The 27698-nt window shown below is 28.3% G+C and overlaps 2 protein-coding genes and 1 long non-coding RNA gene across 4 annotated transcripts in view; 1 reads left to right on the top strand and 2 right to left on the bottom strand.

The window, feature by feature from the left end:
• Positions 1-3662: 3662 nt before the first annotated feature.
• On the bottom strand, positions 3663-6372 carry LOC149057836 (uncharacterized). Its single transcript, XR_016191205.1, has 2 exons — positions 6235-6372; positions 3663-4177 (listed from the first exon to the last, which is right to left on the bottom strand). It is a non-coding gene; the product is annotated as an uncharacterized LOC149057836 (long non-coding RNA).
• Positions 6373-6503: 131 nt separating this feature from the next.
• Positions 6504-27698, top strand: part of Pkn (serine/threonine-protein kinase N) — a 28928-nt gene continuing 7733 nt past the window's right edge. For both annotated transcript variants that reach the window (XM_089224699.1, XM_089224698.1), the window contains exons 1-9: positions 6504-6955; positions 12729-13155; positions 16025-16137; positions 16206-16401; positions 17847-18001; positions 23755-24014; positions 24074-24219; positions 24285-24372; positions 26350-26515. In XM_089224699.1, coding sequence (XP_089080825.1) covers positions 6938-6955; positions 12729-13155; positions 16025-16137; positions 16206-16401; positions 17847-18001; positions 23755-24014; positions 24074-24219; positions 24285-24372; positions 26350-26515 — 1569 coding nt within the window. In that variant the 5' untranslated portion in view covers positions 6504-6937. The remainder of the gene's footprint in view (positions 6956-12728; positions 13156-16024; positions 16138-16205; positions 16402-17846; positions 18002-23754; positions 24015-24073; positions 24220-24284; positions 24373-26349; positions 26516-27698) is intronic.
• Positions 20596-22039, bottom strand: LOC107162692 (uncharacterized). Its single transcript, XM_015509701.2, has 2 exons — positions 21555-22039; positions 20596-21494 (listed from the first exon to the last, which is right to left on the bottom strand). The coding sequence occupies exons 1-2, from the start codon at positions 21945-21947 to the stop codon at positions 20664-20666; spliced, it is 1224 nt and encodes a 407-aa protein (XP_015365187.2). The 5' UTR covers positions 21948-22039; the 3' UTR covers positions 20596-20663.

Genomic DNA, 27698 nt, shown 5'->3' with positions numbered 1-27698 from the left:
AAAAGAAAATTTTTTATGAATTTCTAGCTTATAATAATTTACGAATTTTCGTGATTTTTACTCATATGTTGTCAAAATTAAAATTTGAATGCATGTAAAAAAAAATGTGGCTATATATTTCTTTTATTTTTCAACTACTATTGCAAAACTATATTATGAGCCTTGTATTAAATTCTCAAATCTTAGAATTAAAAAGAAAAACTTTTATGAATTTCGATCTAAGATAATTTGAAAATTGCCGTTATTTTTACGTATTAAGTCAATATTTGAACTTCAAATGCTAATTAAAAAAAATCGTGCCTATGTATTTTTATAATTTTTTGATCACTATAAGAATAACTTATGAGGAACTTTGTATTAAATTTTCAAGTATTTTAATAGGGCTATAAAAATTTTATCGGCACTTCAAAAAAAAATTTTCAGAAAAATTGAAAATTTCAGTTGTTTATAAATACCTCAAAAAAAGTCAAAATATTTTGAAAATTAAATCATGTAAAGAAAATGCCAATCTAAATAACTGGTAAAATTTTTCAAGTATCTACGACTTATACTTTTTGAATAATTACAAATATTTAAAATCGTTTGAGGATAAATCGTTATCGTTACGCTATTTCAAATCCAAACGCACTTAAAATTTTTCCTATAATGATGCTTCGAGTTTCTCTATAGCTTCTTGAAGGAAAACTAATAGAAAACTTAGTTTTGTATTTTTAATCCTTAGTTATAAACGCAAAAAATTTTATGATTTTTCAACTTCAAAATTACTTGCAAATTTTCGCGTTTTCGACAGATTTCGTTTACCGATACCGTTTAGTTGATTCTCGGGTCATCAAGAAGACGTAATATGTACGAGTTGATTTCTGGGTCATTATATATATTTTTTTCTTTGTTTAGTAAAAAATTTAACCTATTAGCATAACCCATGAAAAACCACGAGGAGATTGGCTGACAAGTTTCTCAAAAATTTAGTTTTTTTTAGTTTTTTCATATTTTGAAAATCATCGAATTTTTATTTATTATGTATTTATTTATTAAAAAAATTACTAAAAACATTAAGTGCGATGTCTAATGATTTTTTTTTTTCGTAAATTCACGCTGGTCTCGGTGAATATATAAGAGCGAGTTGTATGTGACGGTCGGACTTTTTACGGCTGTAAACTCTTTACTCGTGCAATCTATTGATAATTGATATACAACAATAGGGAATCAACTCATACATACCTGCTACCTCTTAATGATCCGCGGGAATCAACTAATACATAAAATAGGTCTCGGGAATCAACTCACCTATCACGAAAACCAGGAAAGTGTAGTCATTATCGAGGATATTTGATTCTATAATACTAACCAGTCTAACCATTACTTAAGAAATTCTCAACTATATAAAATCCAACCTGATGTCCTGATTGCTAATCATATATAGTCCAACTCTTAAGGAGATCACCATATAAGACACTTGCTTACAAGTAAAAAAATAACTGAAAAAACTTGTGCAAGGAACTTAACTAAGTTTGAAACTAAACATAGTCTAAAGATATAGATATAACTGATATAAGTGATAATAACACAGAAGTACTAAATCGTATATATAATATTAATAACTAATATAATTCATATTGTCTATTTCTATATTATTATATTGGTACATATGTTACTTTTATGATGTAAACGTAAGATACCGATTTAAAAACTATTTATATGTTTTTGCTATGAAAATTATGGATTTTAATCTGAAATGTATAAGCAAATATATACAAACATTAATTAGAGTTATGGAATTACTCAATATATATATTAGCTCGATCCAGGATGTCAATTTTTATGTTGTATTTTTAATAGTTATATCAATTATATATTAAATACTATGCCTATCGGTGGCCATGAGTCCATAAAAGCAAAAAGCAAATAATTATTAATGTAATCTGTGATGTCACAGACTCATAGAACGTACATACAGTAAATAATACCTATATAATGATGACTTACGACATATGCAGGTATAATGTCACTATTTGCCATAAACGATTAGTTATAAGTTGTATTGTTCAATTAAATTAATATATTCACTATTTTATCATCATTGGTTAATTATTTTATATTTATTATATTTTTTCAGTTTTTAATCTTAATTTCCACAGTAATTAGGAAAAGCTGTAAATGAATAATTAACTTATAAGTTATTACTTATTACTAATATTAGTTATTAATTTATTATGTACATAGTAAGAACATAATATTATATATTTTCATGAGTCATGAGTGAGTGAGTAGCATCAGAATCATTTTTCATACAACTGCTTACCTGTTACCTATCACTCTTTTGTGCCTACGTTACACCATGTCGCATTAGTTTTTACTCTCATTTTAATTTCTGATCGTGTCAATATATATGACTTTGTATATGAATAAATGGCCAGGGTCGTTTTTAGGAAGAAGACATCATGTAAAAAAATTAATAAGAAAATTGGTTTGAAAACTTACTTCGGAAAATTTTGTGAATATACCAAAAAAAGGTCGAATATGTTTCTGATAAAAATTAAAAAGAGTGTTCAGCGATTTCGACAATCAAAAAGTGCGTTTTTATCAATACTTCGTACTCGTTAAATATTTAATTGTTTTTCGTTATTTTTAGACTCATTATTATTTAATTTCAAACTTCTTTTATTAATTTATAATAGATTTTTTCAAGTTTCAGTAGTTTCACGATTTATTTTTTTTCGATTAAACGTAAAATCTGAATAATGTTATTGTTAGACACAACAAAGCGTCCATTTAAGTTTATACGAAATGTTTAGTATTCTAGAATATAATTACGAGTATATGACAGTTAAACGATTTCAAAACAATATCGGTTTCAATAGGTTCATCGTATATTCTACTTTACAATGCATAAAGTAAAAAAAAAAATTTTTTATCTTATATCGATTAATTTTTCAGTGTTAGGTTAATTATCTATAATTCCGGGTTGCATGAAAATCTAATGGTTCAATAAAATGTAATGGATCAATTATGCCAATCATGGACCATTAAACTATGTTTAACAAAGAAATCAAAAATTAGAATATGAATTTATCAGTTTGAAGCTAAGAAAGAAAACCCAAAGCTGTTAATTAAACTGCAGATCAGATATGATGATGGCCAGTTGAACTCTTGGCAGCCTTATTAGTATAAATAACATAGGCGCCAAACACATCAATTTTAGAGTTGGCAATCGAGGCCATTCGGCCGGATCAGTCAATCTTCGTCGACCTACTGTGGTAGAAGAAGGCAAGTGGCGAGGGCGACCATAACCTGGGTAAGTGATCAGACGGTCCATCACGATGCCGTTCGTGCCATTTACGCCCCGGAATCGAACTCAGTGGCGGTCGACTTCCATCGGCACCAGATGATCAATGAAGAAGTGGAAATGGTGGGTGTATATTAGAGTGCAGGAGCCACAGGGAAGTTAATAGATTTATAACATAAACTATGGTTTATAATAATTAATTTCTTTGAACTACAGTGATTACTGATTAATAAGTGGAAATAATTTTCATAAATAAAAAATCGGGTGGTGGTTGACTAAATTTTTCTAACAGCATGTGCTCTTAAAATACCTCTGTGCGCCACTCATAACACCTGTATACAATTAAGAATAAAGAATATAATGATTATAATGCATATTGTAAACAAATGTCAAGTATTTTATATTTAATGTCATAAGAACGTTACGATGAGAAACGCAACTTGTGCTTGTGCTATGCCATAAAAACGTAGGTGCATTTATCAGCGGATCCTCCGTTATGTCTTCCATCTGTCTGTGGACTTAATTTTCAGCAACCATGGTCTTGATGACTGACTGACTGAGTCGATGGTTGGTCGGGTTGTCGGGTAATACTTTGGTTGTCACATAAACAACGTGAAAACTTGCATTTAGTATCCTGATGGTATCCAACAAGTTAATCACTGATTATTTTTCTATCTCCTCGAAGCACTTCCAATTTTTTTGATAGTGCCGATGGTAGCAGCTGCGGTTCGGTTGCCAGGTTTGATTCGATCCTGATCGCCTACTCGTTTCATTGTCATCATCATTGACCTCCTAGCTGATAACTCGGCTGGTTGATCGCCAGCTCTACCATTGTTTTCAATGCGAATCTCATAGTATGAATCTGCTTTCATTGATTAACATGGTAGGTATCTAAAATATTGTTTATTATTAAATTTAAAAAAAAAAACTTTAAAAAAAAACTTGTTTCTGATTGCGTTTGAGTGTTTTCGTTCGAATTTATTAAGACCAAGTTTGTGAAAAAAATATTATTATTTTTATTATATGAATAGGGCTAGGAGAGGGCTTATAACTATTATATTCTCTACTTCACTAATAAATAGTAAATAGACAACTACAAATAAATAATACATGCGCTATCCAAAAACTGATTATGGTATTTATGGTATATGCATAAAACAATTACGATCTATTATATATAATATTATAAACTGTTTAATTTTAACCTGACCTATAACAAACATTTTATCAATTATTCAGTATTAATTAATATAGAAACTGGGTGATGAAAATGTAGGTATAAGTGTATTACAAATATTAACAATCTGCATTATAAGTATTATACATATATGTGTGTATAGAAACAATTGTTCTCGGATATATTATTTTGTTTACCTACACCTATATTTAAAAATCATTAGAATTCATAATTGCAACTTTGAACAGTTATAAAACATCCGGTTCCGAATGTCCACATTATTTTTCCCTACTATAAACTCGGCTTCTCACGACGGTTGGTTCGACTTGCAACTCCGCGTTCCGTGACTGTACTTTTGTAGTACTGTACCGACGTACCGAGGAAATGCGTCGTGGGAACCTATGTGAGAAGCGACGAGCCGTACATGTGTTATGTGCACCAAGCCTAGTAATTACCATGGTACGTCTATGATACCATGCTAACATGAATCGATGAGCCACGTGTCAGTAGATTTTTTGGATATTCTGCGATAATTTTGTTTAGCCCTTCAATCGTGGTTTAAAAATGTGTATGTAACCCTAAAATATAACATGACACTTCACGATAAGATACTGCGAGTTAGCTATTTAAATATGTATTTTAAATTAAATACTGTTAGTTTTTTCTAAAATGATCTAAATAGGGCAGCCATGATGTTTATTTCTCTTCAGGAGGCCGAACTTTTACACGACCTGCAACGTGTCAGTTATATTTATGTAACACCAAATAATATATACATTGTAGACTGCGAAGGATATCCCTACTGCAGTATTCAGGTTCCGGTCACGCATTCTTTCGCCGACCGCCGTTTCGTATAGTTCATGGGTATATATAAATATGTTTTTTACTTTATTTGGTTTGAACAATGTTATTGAACCTATATAAATATAAAATACAACATAGTGCAAACGAATGCCGGAGAATTATAATAGTTCCAATGTAATAGGTAGACATAAATTGTATTGTTTATTTGAAATCATGTAAAATACTATAAAGAGTACCTATATAAGCTGATTACAGAACGAAAAATCTGACGTAGTAACTTACTGATTACTGATTAGTACTTACCTATATAAATGGCAAATGATAATGTATAGTCACTGAGTAATGAATAGGAGACTATTATCTAAATCTATGTATATGAAATCGTTTTAGGGTAAGTTGTATGTTAACTTAGAAATAGTAAATATACCTACATCACAGAATACCTACCTAGTTTAAATTTAATTTATTATGTCTCTGTGAACTGGCCACCAGGGGTGGATCTTTGATATTTTGATAGAGGGACAGTTTTATTTCAATTAATATAGTTAAAGGTTATAATTAAAAATAGGTATCGATGAGATACTAAATCTGTTAACCCTGTTTTATCAGTTTGAATGGTAATAATGATTATGATGATCAATAGTTGGAAGTATTATTCTTAAAAACTGAATTTTTCATTTATATGATACTCATAGTTCCATTGAAAAAATTGTCGATTTAAAATTGACATGGGGGCACGTGCCGCTCCCTTAAATCCGCCACTGTCCGAGGCAATACTACTAATTACTATACTTGTGTAACACTATAATATTATCATATATTATGGATTAAATATTAAATGTACATAATAAATTAATATGGATAGACAATAGTTTATATTGAGTTAACTGCATCTATGCCAGCGTAACTCGTTACTTGTATTAGTCGTATTTCGTTATTATTAGTTTTAGTTATTACTGTATTATACCTAAATTAGTAAGTATATTATAATTCGTGTATTCGTGTTCTTTCTGGCCGTGCCGATGATTATTGGGCTCGAGCGATGTGGCGACACTGGAGACTGGACCCACCGCGATTGCGCATCAGCTCCGTTCTCGATCCGAGCGCTGAGCCCGAGCGACGAATGAGTGCGGACTGTGACTGAAGACGAGCGGAGTCGATCCTCCTCGACTGCAACTGAGTGCAACTGACTACTGAGTAGTGAGTACTGAGTAGTACTGCAATTGACTGCAATCGAGTCATTAATCAAATTCCAACGGTCCTCGAGTTTCGTGTGTACGGGCGTACGGCGTGCGTACGTGCGTGCGTTCGTGTGTATGTTATTATTGTTTTCCCCTCCACCGGTGCCACGGGAACGAAAAAAAAAAATGGTGTTCGTGTGTCGTCGGATTACGCGCAACTAGAGGAGTCGTGGTCGCAAACGAAATGATTTTCCGCGTTCCTCCGCCGCCGGTAGTCGTTTTTGTTTGCTCGTCCGCGTAGATCCGTCGCTGTCTCGCGGTTCCGTGTTGTCGATTGTGTGATTGTGCGCCTTCGAGCTTTAACGCCCGACCCCCAACTGGTTGGCGGCTGGTGTGATGGTCGCCCTTTGTTGTCACCCGAACACGTCGTCGTAGGAGCAGCAGCTGCCCGCAGTCGCTGTCCGTGTTGCCGGCGCTCGACAGGTCGAAATGGCCGAGTACTATCAGGTAAGTTCATTCACCTGTGGCCCAACACCCCGCGCCGCGCCGACGATGCGCGTTTAAGCCGTGAATTCTGTCTCAAAACGCGGACGAATGTCGTCGCCGGCTTAGGATTTTTCGTATTTTCAGTCCAACCTAATGTTACTGAAACGGAATACCGTGCATAGGTATTATAGTTATTGTCCATTGGGCACCTACACAGGCGTATCGATCGATACCTCTAAAGTGATGTGGTTCCGTGTGGCATACGCATAACTCGGTTCATTTGGGTAGTTAGGCTGTATAGGCATGCAACACGCTACATTTCGTTCCAAGGTCGTGCGGGGAGAAGCGGGTATTTTTGGGCTTGCGTCTTCCGCCCGCACCTGTTGGCGGCCACACGACGATGCACAAGCGCTCTAACAATTGCCGCGCACTCTGATCGTTCACCTAGTTTGTAAATAATAATAATATTGTAATATATATCATTATTTTTTACTGTTGTAGGCACCTGAATGTATATTCGTGTTTATTGTTGTCGTTGATGACGATAATGTCCACATTATCTTGGCTCACTCCGCTTTAGGTTCAGTCTCTTAATTGGATTCGATTTCGTGGTTTTCTGTCCTTATCTAACATACTCGTGACAGGCTTTTAGACTTGTTCTTTGCCATACCTACCGGTTTTGATTTAATAAAGCGATAAGAATTTTAAAGATTTAAAATTGTTCATTATACAGATTTGAATCTGTCGTCAAGACTAATTGAGTTCAATTTTTCCTACATTTTTATATGATCTCCAAAATTCCTAAAAACATTGTACTATAAAATAGTAATTAAAAAATTATCAAGTTTCAATTTTTGGAGGATTTAAAATGTTAAAGGCGGGTAAGAGGATCTCAAGTAGACCAAGTTAAAATCTGTTTTCAGAATAGTTATGGCTTCTCACCATATAAAACCCTATGTTTAGCTAAAAACAAATCTAAAATCCTATGTCATGCTTATGTTAGACAAAGACATAGAATCACGGTATTGAATCCCCTTAACATTAAATCGCTCCTACTTCCACTTTTGCACTATATCAGGTTAGCATAAAATGGTTGAGTCCAAGTATATTGTGTGGCTATAGGTACATTACTATTATGAGTGCCATTTAATCAGATACCTAGTTTAAAAATGTTCCTTGTAGCACTAAAGTACTAGTTATAGATCTCGTTATAGATATAGGTACCTACTTTGATCAGTACTATATATTTGATAATCAATAATGTAAATAAAGTTGTGGCTAGGATTATGTATAGGTAGATTAGGTTAGGCTTATAGTTGAGGTAACTAGCTGATATTTAAGTAATTTCCGAGGTAATTTCACTTTTTGACCCGTACATTTTAATTCATCTACTTACCTATTAACCTATTACATCTATTTTTATTTTTTGAAAACAAATTTAAACAGGCATTTTTAGGCGTTAGGTAGGTAGTTAGGTAGGTAGTTAAGAATAATTTTACCTAGGTACCTACCTATTTAATTTATAATATACTGGTAGATTCACTTATATTTCATTACAAATTTTTTAATAACCGTTAAGAACTTAGGTTTATAGTTAATTTAAACATTAAACACATTTGTTACTTATACAATTAACAATATCTAAACTATTGAATCTTTTTTCTTTGAAAAGTTATGTAATTCTTCCTTCAATATGTTTTCCATATGTACCTACCTATTTATAGAAGCATATATATTAAATTCTTATCAACACCTAAGTTAGTTTTCCCCTCATTGATTTAATAGACACTACTTGTAATCCATGTGGCCTCTATGTTTGGAGTGCATAATACATATGTCCTCACATTTGAATGTATAAGTTTTAAATAGTTAATACTCATTTTATTCTTATCAAAATTATCTTAGAGTATATAAATTTTGCCTTGGGGCTGTCAAAAACTAATATGCTTAATCTGAATGTTCTATTAATGAATTTGATGAATTGCTCAATTTCTGATATATTTCCAACTGTCGTAATTCTGGTAATAACATAGGTAACAATTGAGTACTACAGTTGTTAGTCTGTAATCTGAGAATAAAGAATATCAGAATTTTACGTTAAAATATTACTCCAGGTGTTCAGTGCTCTTTCAAGGTTATATTATGTTCATGAGGTTTGTAATCATACATTCTTACCTAATCAGCATACACTATAATTTTTGTTAATAATTTAAAAATATTCATTGTGGTCCTGGATACTTATTAATAAATCAATATTCCTTGGTACCTATAATACGCTATGATAGGAATAAAAGTATATTACGTTTATAAGACTATATTATATTGAATTTTTCATTCACAATTTAAAGCTGATGGAAAATAGTGCTGTTTACAATAGTTGAAGTACCTAATAATTATTTATTACTTTTGATTGAAATTTGGTGTTCTTGAGTGACATAATACCTGTATTATTTTGGGATAATCATTAAAAGCTATATTTAATGGGTCAAGGTTCAACAGGATAACAGAGTACCTACAATAATGTATATTATATTCACTTTATGTTGGTAGTAGACACTAATAAAAGTTCAGATTTAAGAACATTCAAAATGAATACTTTATTCATTGAATTCATCTAAACCCATCTACTTATTTTGAGTTTACACAAGTACTTTACATAGTTGGGTATTAAATTGTATTAAAAAATTTAGACGGTATTCAGTATTAGGGAGAGGTAGATGTTAGGAAACACAAGAATTTTATTTATAGTCAAGCACTTTGAATATTTTGAATTTGATTTTAAAACCACATGTAGAAATGTTTAGTATGTGTGATGGAGGAGTACTTGCATGATATTATCCTGAAGTAAATACTACTTAGTACCTAGGTAGTTAGAATAAACAATAGTAAAAAGTTTATTCTTTTGACTTTTAACTTACAATAGTGTAATGCCTTTATGCATTAATAGAGGGTTCTCAATGTACTTATTTAATTGTAAACAAATTGTTAGAGATGAAGAATTGTGGAGAATTTACATAAAAAAATATTGGTAAAATAAAAAGTTTTTAAAAATGATAATAAATAAAATTAACATTCTCCTTTATTTTTTGATGTTCAAAAGTTAAAACATTTAAAGTCGCCACACACTGTAGTGGTGGCTGTAAAATTGTGTCTGGCTTCACTTTGCCATAACTGCCACTTCTGCAGTGTGTGCAACTAAAAAAAATTAATAAAATACCTATACAGAAAATTATTTTACAGGTAAAAATTTACCTGGTAAATTTATAGCATTCGCGTTTCTACAAATTACTTCTGTCAAAAATCAATATAATGTATAGTTTTTTTATGAATAATAAACTTAAAATAAGTGTATTGATAAATTGCCCATGAATTGTATGTCAGCAGAATTAAGTGAAATTCATGTTAATAGCAATACATAATACATTCAAGTTATCTATTCTTAAACAGATTTTAATTCAAACTAAAATTAATAGATAGGTAAATAGATACCTACCTAAAAATTAAATATATATTCTAATTAGAATTATTCAGGTGTATCTAAATTAAGCTGGCATAATAATAGAGTAGATAGGTTAGTAGATACATTTTATTAGTTGGTTAAATACGAGGTAAAGTATGACAAAATTGATCAACACAAAATAATAAGTCCCTACTATCTTTCAATCATTAGTGGTGAATAGGTAGTATTAATAATATCAACATATGTTGTGCATTAATAACTAAAGTCTAAAAATGAATATACCCAACAATTATTAACACATAGTATGAATTAGAAAATTTTAGGCAAATTTCAACAGTTAAAAATGTAATACTAATTAACTCTGACTAGGAACTGACTTTTATGAAATAGATTTCTATAACTTTTTCTATAATTAAAATTTGAAGGTATATAGTTACATTAGGTATACCTATAATACCTATAACAATTGTATGTTTCTTATGTCAATTGATTTTTCATTGATTTGGTTAGTTAATTGACCTTAATTGATGAAAGAATTAGTAACTGGAGCTTCTATCTAAGCTAACTTCTTCACATATAAAATATATGTAAAAAGTAAAAAATAAACCAATTTTACTTATGACAAAATGGTTATAAATTTAGAGTTAAATGTAAATACTAAATATCTAAATACCTATTGTTTTTTCTTAAATTGTATTTACATGTTTTTAAATGTAAATTGTAATCAATATTTTGAGTTATGAAATGTTTTGATTTTAAGTATTAATTGGTATGATATTGATGATTTAAATAATTTTTGATTAATAATAATAATAATTTAATATGAAAAACAAAAATGATCTTCAGAAAGTTGATAGTTATATATTATTTTAAATTGTTATCTAAAAATAAAATGTTCAATGTCATTGGAAACATATGTAGGTAGCTACATGACCTTAATAATCTATAATATATATTTTTATTTTCAATTTGATAAAACATCACATATAAAAAATAATTAATATCCATTTCTCCAACGTTAGAGAAAATAAAGATTACATATTCATTAAGACTAATTTTACATAATTATCAAATTATATTTGAAATCATCTGGTAGTTTTTAATGTGTCAGTTTAATCATTTAGAATACCTAGTTATTTGATACTTAAACTGCGTAGACAATATTTCTGATAAAGCTTACATTTAATTAATATAATTGATCAATCAATGTATCATATTCTGCCAATGTTTTTTTTTTTTTTTTTTATCCAAAACATACATAGTCTTACATAGAGTTTTTTAATATTTGTTTGAAATTAAATCAAAACTAATGTTTAATATGCAGTGTTAGCTTGGTACACCAAAGGTCTTTGAATCAGTTTTTTTAAAGGCCTACATAATAAAATATAAAGGTCCTAAGTTCCAAAAATTCTCAGGATGGCAATGGGTCCTGTAAAGAAAAGTTGAATCTAAAAATTACATATGGTTTGATATTTCCAGGGATATTTCCATAAATACTTAATGAGGTCCATACTCCTTATATAGACCAGGAACGCGCTAAGCAAATAAAAAAATTATGGGATCCTAATCCTAAACAATAACATAGCGCCCCAACCATGTTTGTAGTACAGTGGTCTTGGCCAGTCTGACACTGTTAATATGAATAATTGATCTAAGAATATATTTTGTTTAATGATTTAGAAAAAAGAAATCCTTTTCTAATATAATCATCAAACCACAAGTTTATATTTATTTTGATAAAAAAAAATTATTTTGATGTCCTTTAATTGGAGCTAGTACCTTTAAATTTATTGATTAGAGGGTTAATGTTAAATCGACTATCAACAATTGCTTAGTAATGTCCCTAAATAGTCAATAATATTTTAAAATTTAACTACTAAGTTTATTTTGTATGCATAGAAATGTAACTTTTCTCTATTATAAACATATTATTTGCTAGCAAATTAAATTTTGAAAATCATGATATCTATTATAACTTTCTTACCTCTCTTTTAAATATTGTAAAACTAAATTAGGTATATTTATTTAAAATCATGTATTTCTAATTATAATAATTTATTCTAAAAATCAAAAATTTAATTTTGTAGGAAGTTAACGTGGTCAATAATTAAAAAAATAAAATATTATTAAAGGAATTCCACCAGGAGATTTTTCGTCTTTGCCTTACACATGTGACAGGATTTTAGACGTGTTCTTTGTCAAATCTACCAATTGATCGAATGAAGCGATAAGAATCCTATAAACTGATTGTCCATCTTTTTTTTCAACTATAAGTGAAATATTATTAAACAATTTTAAATATGAAATTATAACATATACATTTTATTGTTTTAGGGTGAATATATATACAATCCTGTTTTATATGAATTGGGTTTTAAGTATGGTTTGGTAACAACAAACACTGATGGTACAGGACATGATTCGTCAGTCATCGATGCATTAACTCCTGCCCGATTAGATGAACTGAAGGAAACCATAAGGCGTGAGATTCGGCGAGAGCTTAAAATCAAAGAAGGGGCTGAAAAATTGCGAGAAGTTGTCACGGATCGAAAATCATTGTCAGATGTTACAGATATCGTGAAAAAATCTAACACTAAGCTTGCAGAATTACAGGCAGAACTGCAAGAACTTGAATCCCATATCATACTCAGCCATGGAGCAACTGGACAGCAATCATGTTCTAGTGCTTCTAATAATTCGTTTTCTTCTGGAGTTCATAAGACATCTGGATTAAATGGATCATCAGATCGACCTATTTCAAGTAATTAGAAATTTAAAATATATTAAATTACCTAATCATAAAAATGTCTTGTGAAATCATATGTTATAAAGCAAATTATACTTTAAGACTTATTATCATACTTAAATCCCTGGGTAAATCCCTAATATGACTGTGATTAAACACTGATGATATAATATTTAAATACCTATTAATTAAATGTGGCTGACGTATAGGTATGTATTGTTATTGTTTTTTTGTTGTTGCATAATTATGAAGTGTAATAAGGATAATTGATTACAACATGATGACACTGATTAGCTATTATTGTTTCAAGTGTGGTTTTTGCTTATTACTTAATCTTATAAGAATGATCAACTACAATACTTTTGTGGATCTAATATATCTAATATTTTTTGGTAAATTTAGTATATTTTATGTTAAGTACCTATTCTATATTTATATATTTTATATCGCTTGCAATTTTTTGCTAAAATAATTTTAAAAATAAAACCATGTAACACACATTTTACTGAAAAAATTGGGGTCGTTAAACCCCTTCCCCTATTTTTTTTTATTAAGACTTATGATGAATAACTTAATTAGCAAAAACACCACTCATTGAATAATCATATATAAATATTAAATATATTTTAATGGCTCAGTATTTACATATTTACATATTAAAATATTAATATAAGATTTATTATAGTAAAATAAGGACTACATAAATCATAAATGGTATTCATTATGATTATTATGGACAATTTTAAAATTGGTATGCTAAGCATTAACCACACCCAACCACTTCACCTAATTGTACCTATATAATAAGAAGTTTTCCAAAATAAATCTATCATAATAATATTTAGCTTTGTAATAGGCTCTCTAAGGTTCCTCTAAAACTAGTGATAAGTTGATAGTATATACGTATACATAATAAAACACAAAACATTGACAAAAAATTATTATGAAAATTATATGTTTAGGTAATAATTGGATTAATAAAATATAATTTTTCTTATTTTTTATTTAAAAATATTAATTGAATAAGTACTGTGATATTACTGTGTATCAATCAATTGTTAATTTTGATGTGTATATGTATAGTTATAAATATTTACCTTTTAATTAGATTTCTGAATACTGTTTTATTACATAGGTACCTAATTTAACATATTACTTATACATATTTAAACTCAATATACCTATTTTAAAATATAAAATATAAAAAAATTTAAAATTTAAAAATTTTAAAAAAATTCATAAAAATACTAAATATAATAGTGTGGGATATTTAGAATTATTTTGACTGTTGTCTGTAGTTTTTTTCCAGAATTCTGTATACCTAAAATGAAACAAAATATAAGTAATAGCTAATGAAAAAGAAAATAATCAATTATAAAAACTCTTTAAACATAATATTTGATTCTACAAATTTGTACTTTTATGATTCAAATTAAAAATGTTTTCAATGACATTAGTAAGAAGTAGGTGTCACTACGAAAATGTTGTGAAAAATAGTTTTTCATTTATAGATTATAAAAAATTTATATGAATGGTATAACCTTTGTGCCTAGATATTTTATAGTGATTTTTAAATGTTCAATAATGTGGCATTAAATTCTAAATTTATACACTAAATCTTTGTATGTTATTCTCGTTGTTAAGTAATATGTAAGATATTTTTTTATGTCTATCATGACATATTATTTATTTTCTCATTTAATATTTTTCACTGGTCGGAAACCAATTACCTATTGTTATTTTGTTGAACTTTCAAGAATACATTTTATTAAGTAGCCTATGAGAAAATGAAATCTAGTTCTTTGTTATTAATATTACATTACATTGTTTTAAGGTCTTGGATTTCTTTTACCAATTTTGTTTATGTATATCAGAGATTCATATTTTTTATAATGTACTTAAATATTTTTGCATGTTTGTAAATTAGTTTATTAGGTATCAAAATTAGAAAATGATAAATGGAAAGAGAAGCCTTAACATGTTAAGTGCCATGCGACTGCCAGTGGCCTTACTTAATGGTATTTTTAAAACGTTATCGGGGTTTTTATGTTGTCATTCGTGAAATGCTATCAGCATTATCTCGGGAAGTATTTGGTATAAAAATATTATACCAATTAATTTTATAAAAATTATATATAAATATATAATAATAATAATAATATAAATATATTATTTATATATAAAAATTTAATTATATTAAGTTTGTATGCAAATTAATTACGAGATTAATTATATTCAACAAGTTATTAGCGAAGTAAATAGTATTTATTTTTTTGGTGCAACTTTAATTTCAAACAATTTTGAAAAATAGACCCGTGTACAATAAAATGTAAACATATGTTGGGTGTGGGAGATAACAGTTCACAAAACTTTTGTGGATACATTTTTTACTTTTATTTATTTATTGCTATTAATAATTAATGTCTCATCCAGATTAATGTATTGACTGAACCATCAAGTTTTTACTTTAATTAGAATAGATATGTAATGTATCCTTCTGAAAGAAATTATGATTCTCCTGTTTATCTATATACTCTATTTTAATTATTTATTCAAATAAATTATGTTTTCCATTATTTTGCCTTACACCAATATTGTTAATAATTAAATTTAGTTAAAATAAAATATTTAGGTGTGTAATTCAAAATATATGGAAAATGTGTTGTGCAGGTTGAAAAATTCTTTCATAAATACTCATTATTAGTTTATTACATGTCATGTATGCCATATTTTGTTTTATTATATGCATAATACATTAAAACTGTATGTAATGAGTGTATAAGTTATGAGTTGCACTTGACTGTTGTTTTTTGTTATTATTAAAATTATAAAAGATGTAATGAAATTGTGTTTTTAGAATTTATAAAAATATTTATATTTTTAGGTTCTTTGCCTATGCAGTTTGTTGGTCAATCACCTAACCAAGTTCAAGAATCTAATTTTGTAAGTGACCTCAGACTAGTGCAACTAGAAAAACAACTTAATATAGAATTAAAGGTAAATTATATAAACAAACATTTAATTCAATTATTTGTACAATGAAATGTATTTTGTATTTTCTTCAGGTCAAGCATGGAGCTGAAAATATGATTCAAAGTTTAAGTAATGGCCATTCGCGAGATAAAAAGTTATTAGCTGATGCCCAACAAATGTTATCTGATTCTAAATTAAAAATTGAATACCTAAGAATGGCTATTTTGAAAGGAAAGCAGACCAAACAGCAAAAAGAAGAAATAAAATCTAATAGTGAAAACAAACATGGTTAGAAAAGTTATAATTATTTTAAAAGTGGTACATATTTTTAAGGAAATTGTGTACATTATGAGGTATTAAAGTATTATAATGAGTGTCTTTCAAATTGTATAAACAGAAATTAAATTGTCAAATCAGTAACAGTTTCAAATGAATTTGTAAAAAATTTGTTGAAAAATTTATAAAAAAAATTTCAGTTACTTAATAATTATTTAATTCTGTCCAAAAATAGGTTCTGATACATTTATCATTTTGAAAAAATAGCCCTGCTGTATTGTAGATGGCATGTGTACTTCACCATTGAGTAGGTTACTGTAATGTAGAAAAAAAACTATTCTGTATATATTCAGCTTATGTGTTTTATTAGTAATTAATTAGGTTAAACTTATTTTTGCCAAAAACAAATTGCATATATTATTATATCATAAATATTTTAAACATAATTTTTACTTATAATATAGCTGTTATTAACTAGTGTTAGTTTGAAAGATATAAGAGATATGTGTGTATAAATAGGTTTGTGGTATAAACAATTCTAAAATTTGTCTAAATATTTTGGGAAATTGAATTGAATTTTGGGAATATGAACCAGAAGTGGCCCCGAACTTAAATTTTGTAGGTAGGGCAAAGTACAAAAATTAATACCTATCCCATCCAGAAACACCTTACTAAATTGCATATTCGCATCGGCTATCGATGTTATGGAATATTTATATTTTATTTCTTCTTTAATGAATTATTTTTATACATCACAATCATATCCTCCCCCCACCCACATCCTCTCTAACCACCCACGACCTCACACTTTCAAAGGTTAGGGTAGTTTCCCCACCTGAACATATGGTTTGGTGCCACTGTGAAGCAGCGTTTCCCAACCTGGTTTATGTATACCGAAGCATACTCCAAGGCGTACACTGGTGTTCTCAATAGGTAACTCAAATGGTTAATGGTAGAAATATGTTGAATCTAGAATCTTGAATCTTAAATTTAAAACCGTTTTAGAAATATGCTATACTATAAAAAATTAAAATGTCTGTCATGCCATGTTTTATTAATTTTCAAGTTGAAGTAACCATTATCTCTTCATCTCTTGTGAACTGAGTATAGGAAAATTTTCTGCTAGACAGTTTTCAAAAATGAAAATCGAAGAAATATTTTCTATTATACTACATGTAAAAAAACAGCTCATGATTGTAAAACATTAACTTTGTACATTATTTTGAACAATCATTTAATTTAACTACTTAAAAAGTATTTATACTGAAAAAGAGTAAGAAATATACATAATATAACAATTTAGAAATGTTACCTAATTATATTGTTTGTCATTATCCAGAATACATTTTTGATGTTTTTATAACTGATTCATTATAAATCACTTGATAAGTGCATTAATTTGATACCTATTTAATGTACAACCTTTAATTTTTTTTTTTATGGTATTTTTATTTTAGAAAAATCTGAGTCACATTTAGAAACTCCATTGGAAGAACGTGTAGCAGAGCTAAGGCATAGATTAAGAATTGAAGCAGCGGTTGTAGAAGGAGCCAAAAATGTTATTAGAACATTACAAAGTTCCAAAATTGCAGAAAAAAAAGCTCTTCAAGAAGTAAGCATTTTTAAACTTATATATACAATATTCATTTTTGTATGCAGAGAAACAAACTACAATACAATTCAATGAGTTACAAAATGTATACATATTCAACCAGTCAACCTACATATGAATATAATTGTTGTTTTTAAACAGTCAAGTTTTATTAAAGCTAGATTTGTATACAGGACACCACATCATACCCATATGTGTTACAGATGTGCAACATATCATATTTTTTGTTAAGCAGTTCCATTCTTGTGTAGTTAATCTTATTAATTCACTGAATTGGGTATTCAATTAGTATGTAACATACTGGTCAAAAATGAGTTTAATATGTAACCTATTAAGATGATTATCCATGTATTATGTACATACTACATACGGCCGTACCAATCTATGAAATACAAAATTAATTTTTTTTAAATATTTTTAAATAATGCACAAAAAGCATATTGCTAAAAAAAATTTTATAATGAAACAGTTTTATGACACCTTTTGAATAAATTTGGCATATTGCTATAATGGGTATACAAGTAGTATATTTTTTTCATTGATATTTTGTTATACTAATTTTGAATCAAATTCATTCCTGCATTATTTTATATTTGTGTTATTTATTAATTATTAATAATTAAGTAACATAATTTTATGATTTTTAATTTGACTAAAAATACTAAGTGAATACCAGAATACCTAATATGATGGTAGATTATGGGATCTGGTTGGTCATATACTAAACAAGTACTATGAATTGACCTATTATTAAACTTAAAGGTTATAACATATCTGTGTTTATTATATAAATTTAAAATTTTCGTTATTTAGATATCAAATTTTACAATTTAAAAATTCTCTAAAACTCGCCTAAAAATTACAATATCTTTCAAAAAAACCTCTAGAAAACACCAATAATGTTCTTATCTTTCTGTTTGAAAATAAAGGTGAATTTCACCTATTTATGTATTAAAGCTAAACACACAAAACTATTGAAGTAAATTTTGTTATGTTGTAAGTTTATAAGGCAGACATAATATAATATGTGGGCACTGGGCATGGATTATGTGGTATGTGTCCTCTCTTAACTTTAATCTAACCTTGGATCAGATTTCTATATCATTATTTTGTGTTGAGTTTACTAGGTATCAAAATGTTTGTTTTGAAATTTACTTAAAGTAAATGTAACTTATAAATATCAATATAATTCTTCATTAATTTGTATAGGAGATTGAAGTCACCCGTAAACAATTATGCCTAATTTCAGGGATTTGAAAAAAATTCTTTACCGATTATTATTGCTATTATTTTAAAATAGAATAAAACCACTTAGATAAGTTGTAGGCTTCTTCAATGACATATTTTTGAATATTGATATACCGATTTATTGATATCTCTATCAATGTAATTGACTACGTTTCAGTCACACGGGCGTTTTACTGACAGGCGTCTTAATGTCTGTTGTTGAATTATGTGATTTTCTGCTAGGTGGTTCACACACTTGACATACATTGGATTTACCGTCCAGTCAACGATGATGATGTACGATACGTGCTATGATAGACGTTATAACTTAACGTCCATTCTTTCAACCTCGTATGATCGAGGCCTAAATGATTATTGAGTAGTAAACAAATTGTTTTTAAGGTATATTGTACAATATTATAATGTTTGGATTAAAAAATTTTGATCATCAATATATTATACGAATTATTATGATTATTGATATCTAATTTCCGAAGAAAAATTAAGGATATTGATAGCATTGGAAAAGTCTAATTAATAAATTATTGAAAGTTGTCAATGTGTATTTTAGAATAAATAATTATAGTTTATTATCTTAATATGACTGAAGAATTATATTGGTTATAAAATTGTATTTAATTTTTCAAACAATCCATTAGAATTGATAATATTGTGATAAATAATTATCTATAAAAATAAGATTTATTTCTGTTTAGTTTTTAACTGTTGAGTGAGCTACACAATATTATATCAGAAAATAGAACTTGTTTAAGTATTTAATAGAAACTAATAACATAACTTAATAGATAAATGATTGTGTTAGTATAATAAATAAATAGACAAGGCTAATGGTTTTTTTTTGTAATTGTCAATGAATGATAATATTTTTATAAATTGATCCACTTATAAAATTGTCAAACAAAATATTTTTGGTATTTTTTTAATTTATACATAAATTTTACACAATATGATAAATCTAAAAAATAATTAAAACTGTACAAATATAACATACATTTTATTTTATGATGTTTTGTTATTTATTAGTATTTATACAAATATTATAAACTGTTAAAAGCTAAATACATTATATCTTACATTACTTCATTAATATCAATGATTATTTTATATATTTTTTTATGATTTAATACAAATGTATTTTTTATAATAATTTTTCGTGAAATGTACTTAAATGTATCTTAATATATTTCCTGGATTAAAATTTTTGGCTGTAAAAAAATCTAAAATATAACCTTGGTTACTTTTCAGTTAAATATTTAATTACTTCTATTCGTTTATTGGATTAAATCCAAAATTTTTACATCATTTTTTGTCATTTTAAAATTAAATAAATGACATAATGCAAAACATTTTATAAAATAGAACAATATTTATTTATGTTTGAATTACACATAATATAGCTTTAAAAAAAAAAAAATTAAAGACATTTTTTAAACAATGTCCATATCTCTGATTGATCAGCTTCACAGGCTTCACTACCAATGGAATATGATCTATGTCTGGTATTATAATATCTGCGACAGTTAAAACATGAACAATCTGGATTCTTTGATGGTCCAACATGATGATCTTGTTTTACGGGTGATTTCATAGGTCCAAATTTTGATGCCATCTTAGCAACTTGAGTTGTAACAAAGGAAGAATTTGATGGCTGTCTATACATAGGTGATTGTGAACAGTCGCTAAAGCTGCCCATATCATCGTTGATGATTTTTTCTTTAAACCATGGGCGTCTTGCTAGAATTTGATTTTTTTGAGAACTAATGCTATTGAAACTCCAGGCAGTCTCTGAACATTCGTCATCTGAACTACTACTTGTTGTGTCATCATAGTTTTTTGATTTGTATTTTTGATGTATATTTTCGGATTCGAAACTGTTTAAACTACTGTTTTCCAAGGTAGTTGAATCCATAAATGAAGATAAACCACAACTAGATGACTCGTAAAAAGAAGAATCAGATATCGTATTTGTAGAACTTATTGCTGACAAACAAGGGCTTCTTTGTAACATACTTTTATTTGATGTTATTGATTGACTTCGAGGCTTATGAGATTTTTTAAATATCTTTTTGCATTTAATTTTGACATCTGATAAATCAAGTAATGTGTCTGTATTTTTAGCTGTTAAAGCATCATCTGAATCTGAAGATTCTGTGCAATAAACATCAATATGCACAGTCCTAGCATGTCGTTTTTTATGTTTATCTAATTCAAATTTACGATTTTTTATAAAAATTTTGGCGTTTTCCTTAAACAAAAAAAAAAGCTTATCAGTGTTGAACATATTATTAGTAAACAACTAAAATACCTTCGTTAAAACAGTTGAAGTAGAAGGGGATGTCTGACTAGACACATCCACAGTTTCTAGATGTTTTTTTGGTGGAACATTGGTACAAAAATGTGCTGTAAAACTTTGTGCTCTTCTAGCTGATATTGGGCTTCTTATACCACAACATACCTCACACTGAGGTGCTATATTAATGGTACAATCACATGCTGATCCACGAGATGAACTGCCAATACCAGAATCTGCCCTTTGAGGTGGCTGGGCAGTAAATACAATATTTCCTCGTTGAAATCCGTAACATGGTTGTTGAGACATTGGTAGATTGTTATTGGGCTGTTGTGTTATTTTTAAATGCGCATGAATAGACCAATCGTGCATTAAACTAGAATTATTATCGTTTATTTTTTTCTCCATTTCATAAATCACTATTTAATTTGTCACATAAGAATATTATGAGCGTACATTCGAAAGCTATGTTGTAGAAAATACTGGCCACTTAAAAGAGTCGAAAGTATCCTAATTCTCAGCTGAGATCTGTAGTTTTGGCATAGCATCAAACATACTGTTCAAAGCATGCTACTGTTGTTGAAGAGAGGGAACTAGTATTGCTTTCCAAAGGTCATAAATATGACAAATTCACCCACATACTGCATTCCTTAATTAAAACAGAATTTAAAATAATTTAACAACATAAATATTAATTGTACACCTGATACTAATTATTTATCTATCTATTGATATAAAATGTATGTTGATAATAAAAATCAAAACATAATATGAGTAATTTCTTCTGAAAATCTAAATTAATATAAATTATCTTTAAGAATGTTTCAGTTTGTTGTGCATCTCGGTAAAAATTAATTAAAATATATATTTGTATACATTTTAAATATTAAAATGTTAATAATAAAATATATATGACATTTGTAATCAAAATTAAATAAATAGTCTTAGTAGTATATCCAGAAAAGTAATGGCTTTAAGCCAACTGTAGTGTGCTAAAAAGATGCAGTTTCTATTTCCAGATAGTATAATGTAACAACTTGACAAAACATGCTATTTTTTTGATACCTCATAAATTTAATTAATAAGTATCAGTATCAAGGTTTAATATTATATTTTTGAGTTTAGGATTATATTTGGAAATTATCTAGACAAAAATGACTACACTACTTTTAGTAATAAGTAATATTCTACTAACACATCAGTACATGCACACACTTCAGTAATATTATGATAATGTACACTAAAAATCAGGCTATATTATATACACGTGACCTATTGACCCCTGTTGTTGTAAAATATTATGTGTGATTTAACAAATTGTGGAGAAACAACAATGTTGTTATTATTGCACAATAATGTTATGATGTTACTTTTTTATTCCCAGTTTTTAAGTTTAAAAAAAAGTAAACAAAAGTATCTATGCATTAATATGTTTATGATTTTACCAAATAATCTTAATTTAACAATTAATGAATAGTAATGTACAGTAATATTATTACTTATTATATTCTGCAATATTTTGGTGATAAAATATGTAAAAAAAATAAAAATAACTACAAAATGAGTTACGCCTCCTACTAAGAAGGAAGTAACTCAATTTTTCATTTTTTGTTTTATTTGCTTTATATTAAGTAATGTTCTATAAGTATACTAGGTATATTATAAATGTTAAATGACTGACTATTAGTATAAGTAGGTTTTTTTATTATTAATTATGTATAGCTTCTATTACAAAGATAATTAGCATATTCTTTACTTTTACATTTTATGTATTTTTATTTAATGGGCTACATTATAATGAGTTGCCTATAGTTGTGTTATTACAAAATATTATTTTGAGTGATTTTACTGTCACTATATCGATGGTTGTTGGTGTAGTATTTTTGATGAGATTCGGTAGAATAGATCTGCAAAGCACTATACAGTATTGTGTGTTGTCATTAAACATAATGGCATTTGTGATGCACATTAGGTTGTAATTCTTTGGTAAAAATTTATGATTTGAGGTGAGGCATGTATGACCTTTTTATAATTTACTATTGACATCTGGATTTATTATTAATGTTAAAAATATAATATTTGTTGTTATTTAACTAAGAATTCACTAGTTTTTACTATTGAACAATGTAGTAATTTAAGAGAATTATTGAATTATAATTAAATTATTATTTTGATGGTTTATGTTATAAAAAGTATTATTTTCATTTTTCAACAGGCACAAGCCAATCTTTCAGAATCTAGTTGTAAGTTGGATCTTTTACGACAATCACTTGAACACCGTCGCCAAGAGCTTCCAGCTAATTCAACAACAGCTATCCAATTAGTACGAGAATTACAAAGCGCTCAATCCGCTAGTCCAACTCCAAATCATGCTTATGTCAGCTTACAGCCATTCCTAAAAACAGAAAGAAATGTGATACCAGAAAAAGCTACTGTATCGAGGTGTGCTGCGGTTACTGGTAAACTTGAAGTTAGGTTGGTATTTCAATTAAGTTTTTAAATAGTAACATATTAATTACTTAAAATATTCACAGGTTAATGGGATGTCAAGATTTGCTTGAAGAAGTTCCAGGTAGATCAAGACGAGAAAAAGACAATCCTGGAGATTTGAGATCTTTTGTAAAAGGGGTAACTGGGCGTAGTTCTAGTAAATCATACAATATTAAAGATGAAATTAGTAGTAAGTTATAAAATAAGAATATGTATATATTAAATTTAATAATTAATTAATTCTCATATTTGCAGATGAAATCATGGCTGTTATTAAATTAGATAATCAAACTGTTGGTCAAACTAGTTGGCGACCATGTTCTCAACAAGCATGGGACCAAAGGTGATCTTTTATAATTAAATATAGATTATTTTTTCGTAATCAATAAATAACTCTAAAATTGGAAAATAAATCTTTTTTTTAATGTATACTTTAAAATATTTATCAAATTGGTAGTTCAATTATATATTTCATATATAACATAATATTGATTAAAAATAAGTAATCTAAATCTTTAAAATAGTGAAAATAGTTTAATTTTTTTATCATTATAATTTTTTTTTTTTAATAATTGTTTAAGGCATCAACAACAAGGTTAGCCGGCGTTACATTTTTTAAGAATTCAAATTAAATTGCATTACATTAAATTACTTAATTGCTACCTTCTACATATATATATATATATATATATATTCATACATTGTTTTATATTCTAATATTTTAAATAAGTTGACGCAGTTCTGTTATGTTGACGAAATTGATATGTTTTTTGAATGTCTTGAAAGCGAGTGCTAGCATCTCGTAAAGTATCACAGGTAGTTTCTGTTCTATACTCCTTTCATTGAACTGTCAATATATGACTAATGAGTATTCTGCACGTCGGGCATGATGGTAGTTCTTCTTTGGTCATGAGGTATCCATGAGTCATGCGAGTGTGGCCTATTCGTATGCAGACAAAAATTATTTCGTCCTTTCTGGACATCTCAAATGTTTTAAGCCATGGTAATATAGAATGCTTTATCTTTCTGAGCTTATTATTATTGCATTTATCTCAGAGATTTTGCCATTCATCCATTTACTTGAATTTGGTTGAGTTGTTCAAATCTTGGTCAGATATGTGGGACATACTTCAAAAATGGAAGTACCTTTTGTTTCTTTACTTTTTAAGTCATCTTCTTCGTTGCCTATTATGCCAACATGTCTGGGAATCCATGCAAACGATATACTATTTTTACATTCATTGATTTCATTAATTATTTGGCAGATAATTGGTTGCTACATATTTAAATTGTATATACTGATTATCATTGCTTAAAGAATCGAATATTATTAGATATTTCTTATTGTTAAAGTAAAATAGTTTTATTATATACAAGGCTTGTTTCAAATATACGGTCTCTAAGCTCTCGGGAGCCAAGAAAAATTATATTTTTCTAAGTTAGTAGCACTACTGTGACTGTTAGTTTCTTTTCTTTCCAAGAAAACTTAAACTTACCAGATCAGACATTTAATGCCTTCATGACACACGAACAAGTTTAACGCGTCAACTTTGTCAGCATCCGCTTTCTTTGCAAATACCAACCCATCAAAACTTCCTATGAGGGTTTGGAGCTGTACGCTGAAAACGAGCGGAATTTTCGAAGTTGGTAGTGACATGGGATGAAGCTGGCAATTGTCTTCTAGGACAGAAAAAGGGTCTTTCTCATAGAATTTATGCCAACTGGGACCACCATTAGTTTGGCCTTGTATTGTGAGACGCTAGAAAAATTACATCAATCCATAAAAACCGAAGACCTGGAATGCTAACAATATTCTTATTTTGCATGATAATGCTTGACTTCTTGTGGCACACAACACATAAATACTTTTGGATAGGTTCAGTTGGGACTTTCTCCCCACTCTCCTACTGCTCAACACCATGTCCTATTTGACTATAATTTGTTCACCGACATAAAGAAACTTAATATGGGTGGGAAAAAACTGAATTCAGACAAAAAAGTGTAGACTGCAGTGAAATACTACTTGAAAAAAAAGTTAGGATGATGGTTATTTGATGCTGGCATACAAAAGCTTCCAGATTGGCTATAATAGTATCTCAATATTATCATGTAAAAAATGTTTAGTGAAGCTCTTTTTTTGATTTTTTATAATTACGGAGACTTACTTTTGGAACAAGCCCCGTATATTTTTTATTTACAACATTTATTAACTATTGAATATAAAAAACTATCTAAAGACTAAAAAGTTTTATCTTAATGATTTAAGTTAAGATTTCCTCAAAAATTAAAATTTAATAATATGGATTTCAACTTGTTATAGATTTTCTATTGACTTGGATAAATCTCGAGAGCTTGAGATTGGTATATATTGGAGAGATTGGCGATCATTGTGTGCCATTAAATTTCTTCGATTAGAAGAATTTATTGATGATATTCGACATGGTATGGCTTTACAATTGGAACCACAAGGACTTCTTTTTGCAGAGGTAATTTGCATATTATGTTAAGTTATTAGTTATACATTATATAATATAAAATAATGGCATAGAGTAATATTTAGACATCTTACACCTACCTTTTGTTTAATTTATAGACAGTTAACATTTAAAAGGACACCCTCTCACACGTGTTGTCTTCATCTTAAAACGTAAAACATACCAAAAACTGTTGTTTTGCCCGGTAAAGAAAGTTATTGTTATAATTAAGAAATAAAATATTCACACTCTCAAGACAAATTATGTTTATTGTGCAACATTTCATTACACGTTATCTATTCGAAAGCCTTTGGGTCTCTGACATTCAGCCTGCTATACATCTAGGGTATTAACTATTAACCCTTGCCTTGGTAATTGTTTGAGCTCTTAGCAAGAATGGTTTTCATGACTTAAGTCTTGGGTTGAGAATTCAATTTTTATTAGCAACTCCTGGTGTTTGTTTCTTAGTTATGACTGTAGCCTTCTTAGTTCTTTACCACACAACAGTTTTTGTTATGTTGTACGTTTGTAAGATGGAGACAACACTTGTGTTTTGTTAATATTATCTTATAAATAATAAATTGAATAACAAGGACATAAGTTATTTGGTTATTTTAATTAAGAGCAATATTTAAAGTTAACACTCATTAAAAGATTTTAATTTGGAATAATTTTTCATATTTTTAACTTTAAACATAATATAGTAGAAACTCAATTAATTGTCACCCTCAGGGCCGTCCCGATGACGGTCTATTGAATATTCAGTTAACAAAATTTTTTCAATTTACACATATATTTTGAAATGTGATTTACAGATAAAACTGATGAAATAATTCTCTTCACTAATATTTAGTTGCCGATTGCCAAGCTGAAATTTAAATTTATCAATCCATCGCTTAGGTACTTGCTTTCAAGTTTAGATTGCCATCTAATTTTTCATTCTTTTCATTTGCCTTGATCATTCTAATAGGATCTTAAGAGGATGTGATACTCGCATATGTTGTTTCTGTCAATTTTACATCTTAAAATACTCATTATTCGCTTTAAAATTAAAATATGATAAAAAACATATGAGGTTGTTTAGATAATAATGTTACCTTTAAATTTTGTTTGAGGTCAATTCACTCTAAATTTTAAACTTAGAGAGCTACACGTGTTCTGCTGAGTGTAAAATTTGCTAGGTTACGCACTTGTA

This window comes from Diuraphis noxia, unplaced genomic scaffold, assembly GCF_037042655.1.
Source record: "Diuraphis noxia isolate RWA-SAM2 unplaced genomic scaffold, SU_Dnox_SAM2 contig0003, whole genome shotgun sequence".
Lineage (NCBI taxonomy): Eukaryota > Metazoa > Arthropoda > Insecta > Hemiptera > Aphididae > Diuraphis > Diuraphis noxia.
Note: the sequence above shows the minus strand (reverse complement) of the source record. Positions and strands in the feature narration are given on the sequence as shown.

Coding starts and splice junctions, on each gene's coding strand:
- LOC107162692 (XM_015509701.2), bottom strand. CDS start 21,947: ATGGAGAAAAAAATAAACGATAATAATTCTAGTTTAATGCACGATTGG. Junction 21,495..21,554: donor CTTCAACTGTTTTAACGAAG/GTATTTTAGTTG, acceptor TTTTTGTTTAAG/GAAAACGCCAAAATTTTTAT.